This window comes from Excalfactoria chinensis, chromosome 7 (genome assembly GCF_039878825.1).
Source record: "Excalfactoria chinensis isolate bCotChi1 chromosome 7, bCotChi1.hap2, whole genome shotgun sequence".
Taxonomy (NCBI): Eukaryota; Metazoa; Chordata; class Aves; order Galliformes; family Phasianidae; genus Excalfactoria; species Excalfactoria chinensis.
Genome location: NC_092831.1, coordinates 23,147,680 through 23,163,922, shown reverse-complemented (window position 1 = coordinate 23,163,922; position 16,243 = coordinate 23,147,680). Strand labels below are relative to the sequence as shown.

General features: G+C 47.6%; 1 protein-coding gene across 3 annotated transcripts in view; it reads right to left on the bottom strand.

Annotated features, from left to right (window-relative positions):
- The window catches only part of NRP2 (neuropilin 2), an 81,166-nt gene that overhangs the window by 17,459 nt on the left and 47,464 nt on the right, over positions 1–16,243 (bottom strand). For all 3 annotated transcript variants that reach the window (XM_072341580.1, XM_072341581.1, XM_072341582.1), the window contains exons 11-14: positions 15,166–15,282; positions 12,491–12,643; positions 3,412–3,674; positions 1,991–2,087 (exon numbers count right to left, since the gene is read on the bottom strand). In XM_072341580.1, coding sequence (XP_072197681.1) covers positions 1,991–2,087; positions 3,412–3,674; positions 12,491–12,643; positions 15,166–15,282 — 630 coding nt within the window. The remainder of the gene's footprint in view (positions 1–1,990; positions 2,088–3,411; positions 3,675–12,490; positions 12,644–15,165; positions 15,283–16,243) is intronic.

Sequence of the window (16,243 nt, the reverse complement as noted above, 5' to 3'; positions counted from 1 at the left end):
ACCTGGCTAATGATGCAGCTCTGAAACCCCCTAAAATTTCCACTCACAGTTTGGCTTCTGGCTCAACTCTGTCATCATTATTCACTTGGGAACTGTATCGGTTCTCAGTGCCATGTTCCTCTCTATCTCACAGTGCCAATAAACAAAGGCAAGTGATTTTTTTCTTTTTTTCAAGATACTTTGAAGAAGTAATCTGTTACAAATTACTGGATCTGAAAAGCAATAATCAGTGCTTATTACTGATTACTTTCTCGCAGAAGTAATAGACTTCTGATTATTTTTAGATTACTTCTGCATTATGCCTGTGAGTCACACAAGCAGACTGGCTCTGCTGAGTGCTATGAAATCATCACTCAAGTTCAGAATGCGAAGGACACATTTGTCAAAGGAAAAAATTATTGTGACTTATTACAGTTCTTTCACGCTAAAAAGGAATCAGATTACTTCCCGGGATTATATCTGAAAAAAAAAAAATCACCACCCCAGTAGCCTGTGCTGGAGTCAGCTATTTTCACAGCTTTGGCCAAGTGAGAGCAGTGCTGTTTTTCTACCACTGCGTTATTTTGGCAGCATTAGAAATGACCCATGAGTTATGCTAAAATTTGCAGTGGAAGCCCTTTGTCAGGAATGGTCTGAAATGATAAGTTTTAAGGGTCCCATTCAACTCCCTATAACGGGAGAAATTATTTTACGTAGCAGTTTGATGTTATTTTTAAGACGGGCAATGGCTGAAACTTTTATAGTTTATTCATGCATTATTTCAAAATATTAAGCCTCAGGTTCAAGGCTCAAGATACAATAACACTGAATTAGGTAAACTGCCGCATTCAAAAGAAGCTAGATACAAAATGCTATTTATGTTAATCATCTCCCTAGCTTCTCTTTAATGCCATAGAAGGCAAGGGATTAAAACACCACTGTCAAGCCTTAATACAGGGAATTTGACACATGGAGCTTTAGCTCTTTTGGCAGATAGGAGACCAGCAGCATTCAAAGCACCAAACTAACTGGGACCTTTGGTACTCAGGAGCATCTCTGGGGTAGACCTGCTCCCCTGTTCTATTACCAGCATCAGCCTCTGCACCATCTTCATCATCACCCACCTACCCAGGGCAGCAAGAGACATACCCAGTCCTTTGAAGGCACAGTTCATCCTGTGTGTTACTCCCTGAGACACACACCTCTGTTCTGAGCATCCACCCCACTCAGGGTAGGAAGCACCAGGAACCTCTGCCTCCCTGGGTGGGGTTTATGAGTGGTTAACAGTTAAACCTGCCCACCCTGGGGCAAGCAGAAGAGCGGGCGGCCTGGCTCCGGGCTCTCACATGAATTCCACTAATGGAATACAGCTTCTCCCACTTTCAGCTGGAAGGGCTCTAAATCCACATCCAACCTAGATGGTGAGCAAAGGCACTGAAGTATGAGTGTGATATGTCAGACAGGGCAGGGCAATACTCCACCACCAAACTACTAAAATACATCTTTTCTCTCTCTGCCTTTCATATTGAGAGACCCTAACAGGCTTTTGGCCTGGTTTAGGGGACAGTGAATTCTAGGACAAGAATTCCTTTTGTTATTCTGTTAACATTGCTGTAAAACCCCTCTGCTATCTTATTTCTTATTAAAGAAGAATCCTTTTGAACTCATCAGCTCCTCTTAGCATGTAATATTGACTGACAGCTGGTTTCTTTTGTCCAGTGCCTTCCTTTTAGATTTGGCGTATGTTCTTATCACATAGATTAGTCCTCAGTCACCCTCAGCTGCTCTTTCAGCTCTGCACAGCAGAGACACGTGCTTCCTGCCTTTCACGCCAACGCAGTCAGAAATCCCGTCCCCCAGGGACCAATTCCCCCTCATCTCTGGAAGTGATGAGAATCCCGGCTGAGATCCAGGAGCCATCGGTAGAGAAGTGGCAGCCGCCCATGAGCAAAGGCTCTCCAAGCCCATCTGCCCACACCATCCCCAGCCCCCCAGCAGCTGCTGCACGTACCCATGCAGTACTCCAGTGGGATGTCGTTGCCTAGCCGGATGTCATCCAGGGCGAGCTCTCCTGAGTGGCCATTGCGTATAAATCCCTCAAACACTATCTGTGGGAAATCAGGACAGAAACATCAGTGTCAAGCCAGGATGCAGTCAGCAGCTCCTGCTCCCAAGGGCAATGGCAAGAAATCTGCTCCTGACCTTCCCTACACACCTATGTGGACCCGAGAGCAACCCTGCTTTCCCCTCCTGCCTCCGCCTCCCCTTGCTCAGTGAAAGCTGCTCTGCAGGGAAGGGCTCACAGGGAGACCACTACCTGTCCTGGCAGCACTCAGCATGCATTTTGCTCAATTAAATGCTTCTCACGTGGAATGAATCAATGCTCAGCACTGCAGGCCATCTCCTCCCCTTCTGCACAAACGATGTGAGTGGCACAGTGCTGACTTAATGCAGCAGCAGATCTGGGCTGTGGTGTTAATAGAGTCCCACAGCCGGGCCTCGATCAGAAAAAGGAAGGGAAGGACACAATATGCACTTGGCTACATTAGCAGCAAAGTGAAGTTCCCATCAATGCTGCATAAAAAGCATTGAAATGTTACAGAAGGGTCAATTTATTCCTACTTAATCACGGGCAAAATATATTTACAAAAATAAATAGAGTCGTTAGTTCTAAGAACTGCTGAGTGGAGAGACTAGCATTATTTACATAATGATGCTGTTATTTAGCTAATGCCTGTATATTCATGTTTAATGCACAAAGTAGTCAGCCGGTGCCCATCATTCTTATCTGTAGGCATATTGTGCCTACTAGTATTTCATTAAAAAGCCCAGATCAACACATGAAAACTAGCCACGCAGCTCCAGTGCAAAGCTCTCTGGCTTTGCTTCTCCCTGCCTAGTCCTGAGGGTTCAAGAGCTTTTCTGGGGCTTTGTATACCGTAGATCTCCTCTCCCTGCTTCAGGTGGCCCTTTCTCTCTGGGGTGCCTGCAAGGAGATCTCCCTGCAAAGCCATGAGCCCTGTTCTCAACCCTGCTGCATGGGCACAGGGCAGGGGCTCACACTCTGAAGTGGATGCTGCCTCTGATCAGCCAGGCTTGTCTGACCCTCATCTGGAAAGAGGAACTGCACAGAACAAAATGGAAAAATAAAAATAAAAAAGAAGAAAAAAATATTTGCAGAGAGATATATTTGGGAGATTTGAGGAATATAAAAGGCAACAGGCTGAACAAAGGCCCAAGTCTGTGCTGAAGACAGGCACACTGAATAACAAACAGTGACGTTTAGTTTCTATAGTAACCCAAGAAACACAATGCAAACAGCCCCTTTCAGCCACATTTCCTAATGATGAACAGGTCCTGACTGTGCACCACAGCATTAGGGCTCTGCTGGGGACGCACACCTCTCGCCTCTCGCCTCGCCCAGCATCTTACCCGATACTCCATGTCATAGCTGGGCAGGATGATGCGGCCCTCCCTCCACTCCTTGCCCTGGTCCTCTGTGATGACCCACAGCGCCTTGTGCTCCTGGCTGGCCTCCCGCCAGACCCGCAGCATCACTCCACTGCTGCCCCACACTTGGTACTGGAATACCATGCAGACAGCACTGCGAGGTAGGTAGATGGTGGGGCTGATGAGCCGGGCGCGCTGGCTTTCCCTCCTCCCACTGCTCTGCAGCCGCAGGTAGCTCTTGACATCTGTTTGGGAGAGGAAAACCCAGTTATAGTATTTCCTGCATCCACATGCAACAAGTGTCTCACCTCCTGCTGCCGGGGCTCAGCACTGCATGGCCAGGTAGGTGCTGTGGGAGCAGGGTCACCCCTGGCAGTTACACGGTCCTCAGTCTGGATATTTATGACCACACTGTTCTGAGGACAGCCACAATAGACTGAAAGCCTGGCTCTTAGTTTTTCCTCTGTGCAGTACAACAGCTCAGAGGAAGGACCTGGTCCCAGCAAGCAAGGTAAGCACAGATGATGTCTGAGTAGCTGCAAACTTGAAGGCAGTCAAAAGACAGAAGGGATTTGCTTTCTTTAACATTACTCTTAAAGCTGTGCCATGCTTTTTGCCAGTGCTCACGGAGATTTGGTATACTTGTTATCTCTGGAGATGCTTGAGCTGAATTCTGATAGCAGCAAAAAAGCTCTCCGTGGATTAAAATACCTGGGCATGATAGACTAACTCAGCACTCACAGCAATGGCAGAAGAGCAGTGTCTGCACTTTGAAAGTGCACCCAAAAACCTCCAAAACTAAAATCCGAGAGCCTTGACAGACTCCATCCAGAACACTGGAGCCAACCTTGCTGCTGCCACAGCAGTTTGGTGACATGGCAGTCTGAGCGAGCTGTGTCGGTGGCTGCACAGCCACTGGCCCTGCTGCTCGCTTGTCACTGCCAGACAGATGGGCTGGAACCAATGGCCATGAGATACAAGGCTTCTAAAATAAATGCAGGACAAGAGAGCAGAAAGATTTGCCATCATTCTGCTCCTGGGATGTATGACAGAAATACAGAAAAAGCGTATCCACTCCATATGAACTTTCAGCAGTTTTGCTGCATGAAGGACAAATCTGTCCCTGATTGGCCACATACAGAAAGAGCGACATTTTCCAGCACTATTTTCCAGGACCTGTGAAATGCACTTGGGTCACTTGGCACTTTACGTTAACAAACATTAGCAGAAAAAAAGATGAAAGCATGTTTGCCCACTCCTGCTTGAGTGAATCACTTGAGAAAGTACCATGCCGTTCTGTAATGCAGGAGTGTTCTCGTGATTTAGCTCGGAGTGGTGGTGGTGCAGGAGGAGATGCAGGAGATAAACAAGAGGAAGGAAGAAAAAAAACACAAGCTGTACTCCATGCTGGAGGAGCGATAAGGCATAATAAGTCATCAAGGTCTCCTGAATTAAAATCCTCTTTCTGTAATTCACTACGAGCCTCTTCAAAGCAAAAAGCAACAACAAGAAAAGGCAGCAACAACAAACAAGGTGGAAGAGCAAATCAAACTACAATCACACAATTATCTCACAGCTCAAAGAGTCTCAAAGGCAGTCCTTACTAAAAACACCACCCCGGCTCAAGAATGATCCAATTTGGATCCTCAGGGTTCAGGGGCATCCATTTTGGTGCCAGGATCAGCCTGATTGAGGGCTGGGACATGTGCCATCCCTGGGTGCACCCAAAGCTCATATTTCCTGTGCTCCCTGTCCAGCACTTGCCAGGATCCTTAGAGCTCTGCAGCAATCCCAAGCGCTGTGGGGAGGCTCAGGCTTAGGGTAACCCAACTGCTCACCTGTGCCATGGGTTTGGGCACCTCGCTTGGGGTCCTGACAACCTTTGGGGCTGTCAGCTGCACATAAACAGACATTTATTTGTCATCTGAAGATGAAGTGGCTGGATCACTCTAATAGCTAGCTGCACCTTCTGAGGGCCCTGTGAGGTTGACTGAGCAAGCACACTGCCGAGGTGATTACTGGAGCTGCGTGTGGGAGCCTGGTGGTTCCAGAAGTCACTGATTCAGTAAATGGAAGGCTTTGGCACAGAAAGCACCTGAAAGGCTGATTTCCCCTACTAAGATGCTTGAAGGGAGCCTGCAGTGATGAGCCAATCAATTCCTCCAGGATCAAAAATACGTTTTCATCTCTTTCCCAGAACTTTGCAGCCCCTGTTCCAGCTCACACAGCAGTCACTTCCCCACCAAAGTAGTACTGGCAGCACAAAACCCCGGCGCAAAGGAAGGCAGGACAGACCTGCTCAGGCATTTTAACCTACTGCTGTTTCTGCAACTGATGCTACTGCATAAATCTCATGGAAGATTTATGGGTTCATCTGGATGTGGAGAAGCCAGAGGAGCATGAACATGCAATCATCCCCAGCCAGACAACGGTGGAAGCATTGTTGTGTGTACGGTAGTGAGCTTGGATAAATCACCAGCCGGGCTCTGCAAACGAACCATCTGGCCCACACAGTTTCCTCTTGGCATGCCCATCCCCTCCTGCCAGCAGGCCATCTGAGAGGACATCGGGGGCAGTGGGGGGATGCAGCCTTGTACCTCAGGTCAGGCTGCAGCCAGGAACCGTACAGCCGCTCCCTTGCCAAGGTCAGCCAGCCCGAGTGCAAGGTCCTGCATGCTTCAGCCCCCCTCTGCTGAAACACACGTTCCCTTGCTGGCGTCAGCAGCACACCTGGAGGTTTTCCAGCAAAACATGTTGGGCAGGATGTACACAAGCAATTACCCACACCCCAGGTTCCTATAGCATTTCCCCCTTGCTGGGCATTACAGACTTACAGCCACTGCTCCTACAGAGGCTGCATGCTGCACTGTCTTCACTTACACACCTCCAAAGGTCACTGCACTCTTCCTCATTACAGAGCTTGTTTCAGGGTGTCTTTTAGTGACAGCACCACAGCCCACCTCTGCTCTGGGCTCCAGTGCCTGCACAGCCACAAATGCCACTCTGGGATGTCCCAGTAAGGCCTGGTCCTGGTCCTGCCATAGTGCTGGAGCCCTGACCTGAGGCTGTGTCAGCTCCTGCCTTTCCCCAGAGAAGGGGAGAGCTTGGCCCCTCCATAGCAGCAGGGTGCTCCAGTGCAGGGGATGACAGCAGATGAATACACCGATTGAGATTGGGTAGTTTCATATTTTTTATTTCTTTGGCAAATCACGCAAATTCACCTCAAAAAGCTGTCACTGTAATTGCAGTGACAGGCCTCTCCTCAATGACAGACTTTCATTTACAAAGGGAAATCAATCCTCTGTAAAACTAATATTTATATTAACTAGATCACTGCGTCTGCTGGAAATTCCCCTCAATTTTGATTATGTGCTAATTAGCCTGCCAAGTCCTTGCCATTTCAGTATCTAAATCAGTCCATGAAAAGGCATAAAACGCTGCACCTGCCCGGTGCCAAGCCCTCAACCTGCCTGTGGAGCCCAGCTAATGGATGGGCCATTACATCCCTTCTCTTAATTAAGCCTCTTGTCCTTCTCAGCAAAGCATGGCCACAGACCCTCAGCCTCCCCCTGGGCGCGCAGGGAGGGCACAGTGCCCCTGACAAGCCAGGTGCCAATTAGCACCTGACATTTAGCTAAGCAGGCTGCTACCCGCACAGCACCCAGCTCTAGCCCAGAAGGCAGCATGTGCTACCACATGAAAGTTGCACACAGGCTTTCCCGCACCCAGCTGTGTGCATGCACAATGACAGGCATCAACCCACTGAGCAGTACATCCCTTGCGCACACTGCTCGCATGCATCTCTGCTTGCCTGCTCACACACGCTTACATAAATGAGGTTCTGTGACTCACAGGCAGCTAAGGCGTGGAGCGATGTATGTGCTGAGATTTGAGAGACGGCTTCTGGCTTTCCAGCCTGGTTTTATAGTCAGCATGTGTCATTGGCTTTTGGGTCCAAAAAGTGATTAGGAACTCAACAAGGCAAACTAAGAATAAAAGGGGTGAGCCTAAGATGAATGGTTTCTTCTTCCCTGTCTCCTGCTCCTGGCAAGCAAGAGTTTTGCTGGCAGTGCAGGGACAAGAGCACCAAAGCCAGCTATGGCCCAGCCCCAGCCCAAGGCTTAGCCACAGGTCAGTGCAGCCCAGCCTCTGTGCTATCCTGAAGGGATGTATGGGAAATTGGTAATCACAGCCTGAACCTCTGCTTAATCAGCTGAGGCAAGTGTTCAGTCAGCTGTGGGAGCACAGGTGAGAGTAATCTAGCTGTGCTCCCAGAAGGGGTGGAGCTTGACTCCACCTCCTCTAAGACCTCATTTAAGGGCTGACCCCCACTGAGGTAGCATCTCTTGGAGATTGCTTCTCAGTGAAGACTGCCCCAGCCTCTCCAGTCAAGGCATCAACACTGGTGAGTTTTCCTTTACATATAACCTTTGTATATTTACCATCATCTTCATTAACATCTTTATTTTAGCCACCCTTACAAGGGGCAAATGATGTCAGGGTGTGCTGTCCTCACTGTGCAAACATGGGAAGGAGAACCGTGCTTGGCTCTGTGCAATGCAGTCTGCATCCCATACCACAAAGCCCCCTCCTGCTTCAAAGAGGCAGGATACATCCCCAAGGTGTGAGCCCTATGTGAGTGCAGACCCAGCTCTGCTAACACCACAGAAACCTTTCTGTTAGGTTGGACAGAGCAGCACCAAGGCCTCCAGGCAGAAATTCTCATGAATTGCAGGAAAAATATAAAATTTTTCCTCTCAAGGATCCCATGGGAAAAACAAAGAAACGGTTAAGGGTCACCACCAGCTTAAAAACAACTCAGCATTTGTTTTCCTTATAAAATAAGCTCTTATGAAACTTCAGAGCACTAAAAACATTCCTCTGCTGGAAACAGTTTGAAACAAATAAACCTTTCCCCGCAGTGCCTGCAGCCCAAGGAGCAGCGTTCTTCACCTCAGGACCAGCAGGGCCACACCAGCAGCAGCAGCTCCCGGTTGGTTCTGCAGTCTGGCACAGGACCCAGCTGGCCAAGAGAGCTCCAAAGCTCCAACCACTTCTGCATGCACATCTGTTTGAACAGTGCAGGGCTTACAGCTCAGCCACAGGCTCTGACCAAACAGAAAGCAGAGTGCATGAAAGATGCAAACCTGTGGTGCTGTATGGGAAATTGGTACTCACAGCCTGAACCTCTGATTAATCAGCTGAGGCAAGTGTTGGGTCAGCTGTGGGAGCACAGGTGAGAGTAATTTAGCTGTGCTCCCAGAAGGGGTGGAGCTTGACTCCACCTCCTCTAGACCTCATTTAAGGGCTGACCACCACTAAGGCAACATCTCTTGGAGATTGCTCCCTGGTGGAGATTGCCTTAGTATTTCCCAGTGAAGGCATCCATATTGGTGAGTTTTCCTTTATAAATAACCTTTAGAATATCTGTCACCATCTTTGTTACCATCTTTGTATTATTTCACCTTACAGATGCCTTGCTGGGACCACAAGGTATTTGCTAAAACACTGCAAGAACAGGAGGGAGACAGTGAGCAAAGCACACCTAATCCAGTTTCTCATAATGGCTTATTCATATGGCACCATGAAGAGCAATGCAACTTGCACTTGCCAGCTAAGGATGTGACCCAGGTCCTGTTCACCCTTCTGGTGAAATTTGAAGAGCTGCCCAACTCACCAACCCAGATTCATTTTCAGATCCTAAAGACCTCTATCTTGATTACCAATGGCACACTGCCATTGCGTGCAGCAGAAGAAAGGATGAAACATCATTGAAACCTGAACTTGTTGCTGCCTGAAGCTTGCTAGGTGCAGCAAAGGGGAAATATTTTACAGATGGGAAGCATCTAAAAATCCACAGAGGGAAAAATCCTGGCAACCTCTCATGGGGGCAATGTAAAGAGGAGCAACAGCATTTCTCAGGCTCACAAAGAGCACAGCAGCAGCTGGACCCATGCTAAGTTTCTGCTGAGTGGGGCACTTTGGGTGCATGCTCAACACCAGCATCTCCAGCCGTGTAATAGGAGCCTGCAGAAGAGGATGTGGAGCTAATCCATGGTGCGAAGGGCCCAAGGAACACAGCACTAAAAAAAGAAATGCAGAGCTGCCTGAAAGAGTATCTTGGAAATAAAAATAGTGGAACGAGAGCAGTGGGTGTCTTCTCAGTCTCAAGAAGTTCTCCGCGCCAAAGACAAGGAGGAATTGCATGCAGTGCATAAAATGAAATCAGGCGATATCTGAGGAATTCAGGCCTGTCTCTCAGCAGATTTTTCTAATCAAGAGCCTCACAGAGGATATTTCAGCATGGTCATTTCCTTCCCCCTCCCCTCCCATGCAGGCTGAGCAGGGGCTCCTCCTTTCATTATTACTTTTTCGTTTTTAATTTTTGTTTTGCCATTTTCAAAAGAAATAGAAACATATCCCACATGGCTCTTAAAGGCGCAGCACATTTCCTTGCCACTGTGGAGAGGCCGCAGGCTCTGGCTATGGCCCGCACCTTTAAATGAGAGTAAGTGGTGCTCCAGTGGCTTTGAGTTCCCATTAGCTTCTGCCCTCCCCTAAACCAAGCACAGCTGCTCTGCTTCACCCAACTGCTCACCCCAGGGTGGGGAACTCACAAGAAAAGACCACCCTGAACAAGGGCTTTTCATTCCTTTCTCCCTGGAGCCTGTGGATGAATTTTCTAAGTAGAAACAAAGTGCTGGAGGGAGCGTGAGGGAAAGCCAGGGGAAGAATGGGGGAGTGCGAACCAAACAATGCTTCGATTCTGTCCCTGCCGAGGGGCAAGTGCTGTCTCTTTTTCATGTTTCTTGGGTTTTTTTAAAAAGCTGTGCAGGGAGGAAAAAAGCCAATAGTTGTTTTCCTTTGTGTCTTGTCCTCTTAGTTTTGTAGAGCAGGACCAAAGCCCTTCTGCAGCCCTGAGCTGTGTGGGCAAGGCAAGCATTTGGCTGTACCCCTTGCCAACCCAGTCCGGAAGCTGCGTGGCCAGTGTCATGACCACAGCTGCTCAAGATGTGACCAGAGCAAGGGATGCTCATGCTGCTTCAGAGCACGGCTCTGAGTCACCATGAACAGCTGCAAACCTCTGGCAGCTGAGATGACAGGGGCTCAGAAATTGCCATGCTCACAGCCTGGCTGCTGTGCTCCTCCAAAGACCTGGGAACATTACTTCAGGCTTCTGGAGTTGATGCCTCTTCCCCTCTCTCTGCTCATACAGATCGTGACTTCCTGACAGGGTCTGAGTGCCTGCATGTGCCCACTGGCACATCCTGCTGCAGGACACAGTGCTGTGAACGATTGCTCTCTGTGTTGGTACCAAACCAGAGCACAGAACTCAGCAGGAGAAAGGTCTCCTGGCTGAAGGGTTTAGGGTCCTGCAATTCATAACTCATTTAGGAAGAGAAGAAAGGGTAGAAGAAGGGTAAAATCCAGAACCGCGTGCTGAATGTCTGATGCAGCACCAGCATACACTCACAATCTTCTAAGAAACTGTGACCAACTAATTGTAGGGAGACTCGAGGGAGAGGAAATGAAATGAAAAATTGAGTCTGAGTTATAAAAATAAGTAATTTTTATCCTACTTGCAGGAGGCTTATATTAATTAAACATTATTACAACGAATGAGATGGGGAGGGTTATTAAGTCTGGGGCTGGCTGTAAGTGTTCTCTCCAGTTGCCTGAGGCTCCACTGATCTCCAGATATTAATCTTCTAAAGCACTCAAATGCTGAAGAGATAAACACTTGAAATATGAAAATGTTTTCTCCATGGCAGGCACTGTGACCCTGTGTCACACCGAAGAATCTGTCAGATGTCCATATAGGCTGCGCTTACGGTGTTACTGTGACTTTTAGAAAAATGCTGGGCACCTCAGGATCCAAAGAGAAAAGCGATGTGTGCGTTTGTGTGGGGGTGATTTGTGTGTGGAGATGTAGCAGATTCTCCTCTTCCCATATGTTTCTGGAATACATATTTTCCTCTTTAGCACTGCCTACCAGGTGTTGACTGCACGGCTTTCCAACTGGCTGGCAGCGCTGCCAATCTGGCCAGCGCCTCTACCAGGTGGCTAACAGGTTCGCCTGAATGTTTGCATCTCCAGACTCAACCTCACCAGGGTGCATGGGAGAGCTGAGAGGAGCCTGAGGCACACACAGCTACCTGGGCATGCAGTGTGCTGACACTGGAATCACGGGGCAGAGCCAAAGCCAGGAACATCAGCCAGATCTCCCTGATGGAGCCTTGGGTTTCATAAGCAATGAATGAACGTGAAGAGATGTCACAGTGCCACAGGCTACTGTTAAATGGAAACCAGCAAATGTCCTTCATGCAACTCATGCCACAAAGTCAAGAACGGTACGGAAACGGCGCTAGTCCCAGAGCATCATCAAAGACGTGAAGCTACAGAATGTGATACATCAACCACACTGACAAAAGCAGACCCCTTTCCAAACCATGCCATCCCATCTCAGTGAGGTCCTCCATAAATTAGGCTCAGCCACACACATGCAAATCTTCTGCTTTCAAAGCAGAGAAAAAGAGCAAAAGTCAAACAGCAAGTAGCTGGCGTTTTTCTGCATTCTTAGGGCTTACATCATCCTTCACTGAGAGGAGGCTGAAATTCAGCCTGTGCATGCCCAGAGTGCAGAATAGCTGAAAACTAGGCAAACCGAGCAACATATGGAAGGAAGAAAACACACCTCTAACAAAAGAGGAAGCGCATTCTGGAGAAAAAAAGCACTGGGTCTTGTAGAGGACATTTGGATCAGGATGTGGAACAAAGCGCAGACCAACCTACACAGTCACTGGGGATTCAAAGCCCAGTGTCTGCTTCAAGACTATCTCAAGAGGATAGTTAGTACAACTCAGTGCCAGCAGTCACAGTCCTATAAATAAGCCATGAACCCATAAAACAAAGCATCTGAAAGCTTCCACAAAAGAAAACATTCAGCTCTGCATAGCCTTCACAACTCCTGATAGCTGTGCATAATCAGTCATCCTGTTCACAAGGAGAAAGGCCCATCAGCTCCCTCTCCCCTACTTCACTGTGACATTAATCATCTTACCAGGCACAGACTCGGGACTTGGTTCAGAGTTGCCCATCCAGGTGCTTGCAGGCTGAAAAGACCACGTGTAGCCCGTTGCCAAGTCGTGTGACCAGCCACACAGGTCTTCTGAGAGATCAAAGTTGCAGTTGAAGTTTGCAGGAAGATGGAAATCTTAGAAAGCAAAACAGAAAGAAAACAAACTTGGATTAAAAAATAAATAAATAAATAAAATCCACCGAAATGGTTAGCAAGACATAAATAGTGAAGAAAGCATGAAATCTCACTCAGACTGATGCTTTTAACCCATCTCACATTTCAACGGCTCCAAGGATCAGTCTTAAGTTCTGCATCATCAAAATGCCCACACCACGTCCCGCAGCTAATCCACTAAACTAAGCAAATATAAAAGCAAGCTCCAAATGCTTCTAGACTCCAGTCAGCACCTTCTCTTCATCCCCTAGAGTGGTCAAATATTAAATGCCTTCTTAAATGTCAGGGAGGAGTACTTCCTGAGTGTCCCCATGCTGCTCAGTTCCTGCTCTGGCTCCAAAAGGAGAATCTCAAGTGCTCCAAAATCCCAGCTCCTGAGTGACAGATCTAGCCACTTGCACCAGACGGGAGCTGTCTGTCAACGTGGCGAGCTGTCACTCATCACTTCCTACCTTCTCATGGAAATGCTACCAGGGGAAATGTGGGGCCACTATGAGCTCAAGCAATTGGATTCTGATTGAAAAGAGACAGCCTCTATTTCTAGTTCTGCTATGGACTTGCCACATGGTCTTTGAGTGCGCCCTTTAAGTTTTTAGCTGTGAAACAGGAGCAGAGCTAATTCTTCTGTGTCAAGAGCTTTAAAAGCTCTGGAGAGCCTCCCTGCAGAGACAGGTCTGTGGGCAGGAGGGCACATGCCAAGGGCTGCATGTAGCATTGAGGCAGCTGCTGGCTCCCTCTGTGGGGGACGCAGCCATAAGGCATGGAGGCTGCAGAGATGGCCTGAGATCATCCCAAGCACTCAGCGGACACTCACGTCAGAGACCAATTATAGGCTGGGTTTTTCCTGAGCAAAGAGGAAGTTCTAAATCACAGTGCCAGAAAAGCAAGTGATAACCAGAAGGAGGTGAGTGACTCAAGCGATAGGCATCAGGGAACTTTGCTGTGAGGGGCACGGTGCTTTCTTACACACTCCCACTTTGAAATAAAACAATGCAGATCATGGATCCCTTTATTCCAACCTAACCTCATACCCTGGAGAGCAGCATTGTTTCTGTTTGCCTGTCATAAATCTGATTGTTGAGAGAAACACGCTCATTGTTTATGAAGTATGAGAATAAAAATTGTTGCTAAATCTGAGGGAAGCTGACATGGAGGCTGGTTCCACGCTCCCCAGCATACTCCACTCCCTCTTGCACTGGATTTCACCCAGGAACTGTTTTGCTGCATAGACTATTACTGGCCTAAATTCTTCTCAGCAGCTTCCCAAGTGCCTCACTGGTAGCAGGGTTGCACAAGCTCATCATCGAGGCAAAGAAATTAGAATCAGACCCTTTGAGCTGCTTTTGTAACTTGCATTTCCAGAACTGAACTACAGCAGAATCCCAGTGGGAGGGATGAAAAAGACAATTAATCTTCTTTTTTTAATTTATATATTTAAAAACCCATTAATTTTTTTCTCTGGGACTAGAAGATGCAGTAACAGAAGTCCTAGGAACGATCTCACAGGACAGCATTTTGTCATGAGATTTCTCACTGCAGTCATTGTGTAAACGCCTGAGCCTCATTGCTGAGGCCCAGGCCCTACTGTTGTGCCCAGAGGTGTGCCTCTCCCGTATGCTGTACTGTGCATCCAACACTACAAGGCTCTGCCATGCCTTCTACCTTAATCTGATCACTTCTAGCTTCAGATGCTCACCCTGCCCTTGCAAGGAGCAGAAAGGCAAGATGTTTGTTTTAGAAGTAAGGAGCTGAGGCAGAGAGGACTAGCCTCCCTGTTGCATCAGCTCTTTACAAGCAAAGTACATAGTCTAAAATGTTCAGCTGCTTCTACAATCAGAAGAGGCAGGCAAACACCACAGATAACAAACCATCCCCCATATATCTGACAGCCATCTAAGAAAGGGAGGGGGCAAATTCGTGCTCGCAGCTAGTATTTCACCCTCTCCTGCCTGCACAGGGAGCCCAGTCTGTCCTCCTAATTTTTAAGCATTTGATATTAAACAAGATGATCCTCACAAGACAGGTTGTCTTCAGGACACCTGCCTTCTCTGCATGTTGTGATTTACTCCCACGTTTGTGATCAGTGCAAAAGGAGCCCGGCATGACAAGCAGTCTGAATCTCTCCCTGAATCACCTTCTGAATTTATGACACACAACCAGAAGGATCTGGTACTAAACAGGGCCCTCAGTGAGCTGCTTCAGGTCATGCAAGGAAGCTGGGAGAGCGGCTCTTTAAGTCTCATACCCTAGGGACTGAATTAGTTGCTATCTGTCTTGCTCTCGCATCCTTCCTTGATATAACTTATCAGATTTTGGCTAGGGTCGTTTTTTTTTTTCTTTAATCTCAACCTATTGCTAATAACATTACTGTAAGCTTTCCAGGAATCGGACCCATATACAGGAACAAATGGGAAGATAAGACTATTTTCTTAGCTCTGAACCCAACTTTTACTGAGATAAAGATGTACTTTTCTGATACATACCTTCCTCTTCTCCACAGCTATCACCACATTCAGTTGCTTCTTCATCAGTTGGGTATGGGGTGGTGGTCTCTTCACTCTTCAAGGTGGGCACCAGTGTCTCTGCAGTGGGCTTCACATCTGCAAAACGGGGAGTAGAGGTGCTGTTTGCAATAGATGGTACAAAAAGCCCAGGTAATAGGAAACAAAGCTAAAAGTCTTGTGTTATAATGGCAGGAGCAGACAGGACAAGACTACCACAAAACTTCTGCATGCTATAAATGTCAGCGTGGTTTGAACTTGGTGTGAACAGGCTGTTTCCATATGGGGGTTCCTTTGATTTAGAGTCCCTGTTGGACAATGCTCTCCTCCAGACATACGTGCTACTTTCTTTCTTCATTTTTTAATCTACACGGGTGCTGGCAGTCCTCTTGGCTGTACTTACTGGATAACAGAGATCACAGGCAGAACATCTCTTCCTTTCATAAAGGCATATGACACACAAAAAACACACACACAACATTCCCACCAGTTGTGCCAATTTATAAAACAAGTCACTCAAACCCACAAATGACGTAACCACAAACGGACCCGGAGAATCCCCTGGTGTGCTCTGGCTCACTGCAGAAAGCATCTGGTTTCACACTCCAGGCTCCTGACTACGCTTTTAAAGTGTCTCTGTCCAATTTCCTTCTCTCCAACATGGCCCATGTGGAACAACCTCAAAGCAGGTGTCAGGGGAAATTTAAGCAAGAAAGAGAAGGATATTAAGATCAACAGTAAACGACATTAGATTCCAGCAGGCTCTCCTTTTACGGGTGCGCTAACTGGAGTACAGCAGCCTTTATTCTTTCCTCTTTCAAAAAGAGGCTGCTTTGCTCACTTGTGTGTGATTGTGTTGCTTTGTCGGCACCCTTCAGGATATCATTTAATAAAGCCAGAAGCAGGAGGAAATGGCTAAATACATTGAATATTTTCCATAGGCTCCTTTCTGCCCTTTTATTTTCCTGTTATTAAACATGTTGCACAGAGACTCAGGTCCCGCCCCCCCCCCCCCCCCTTATTTTTTTTCCAGTTGTTGTCTTTTGTTCAAAGCAAAATA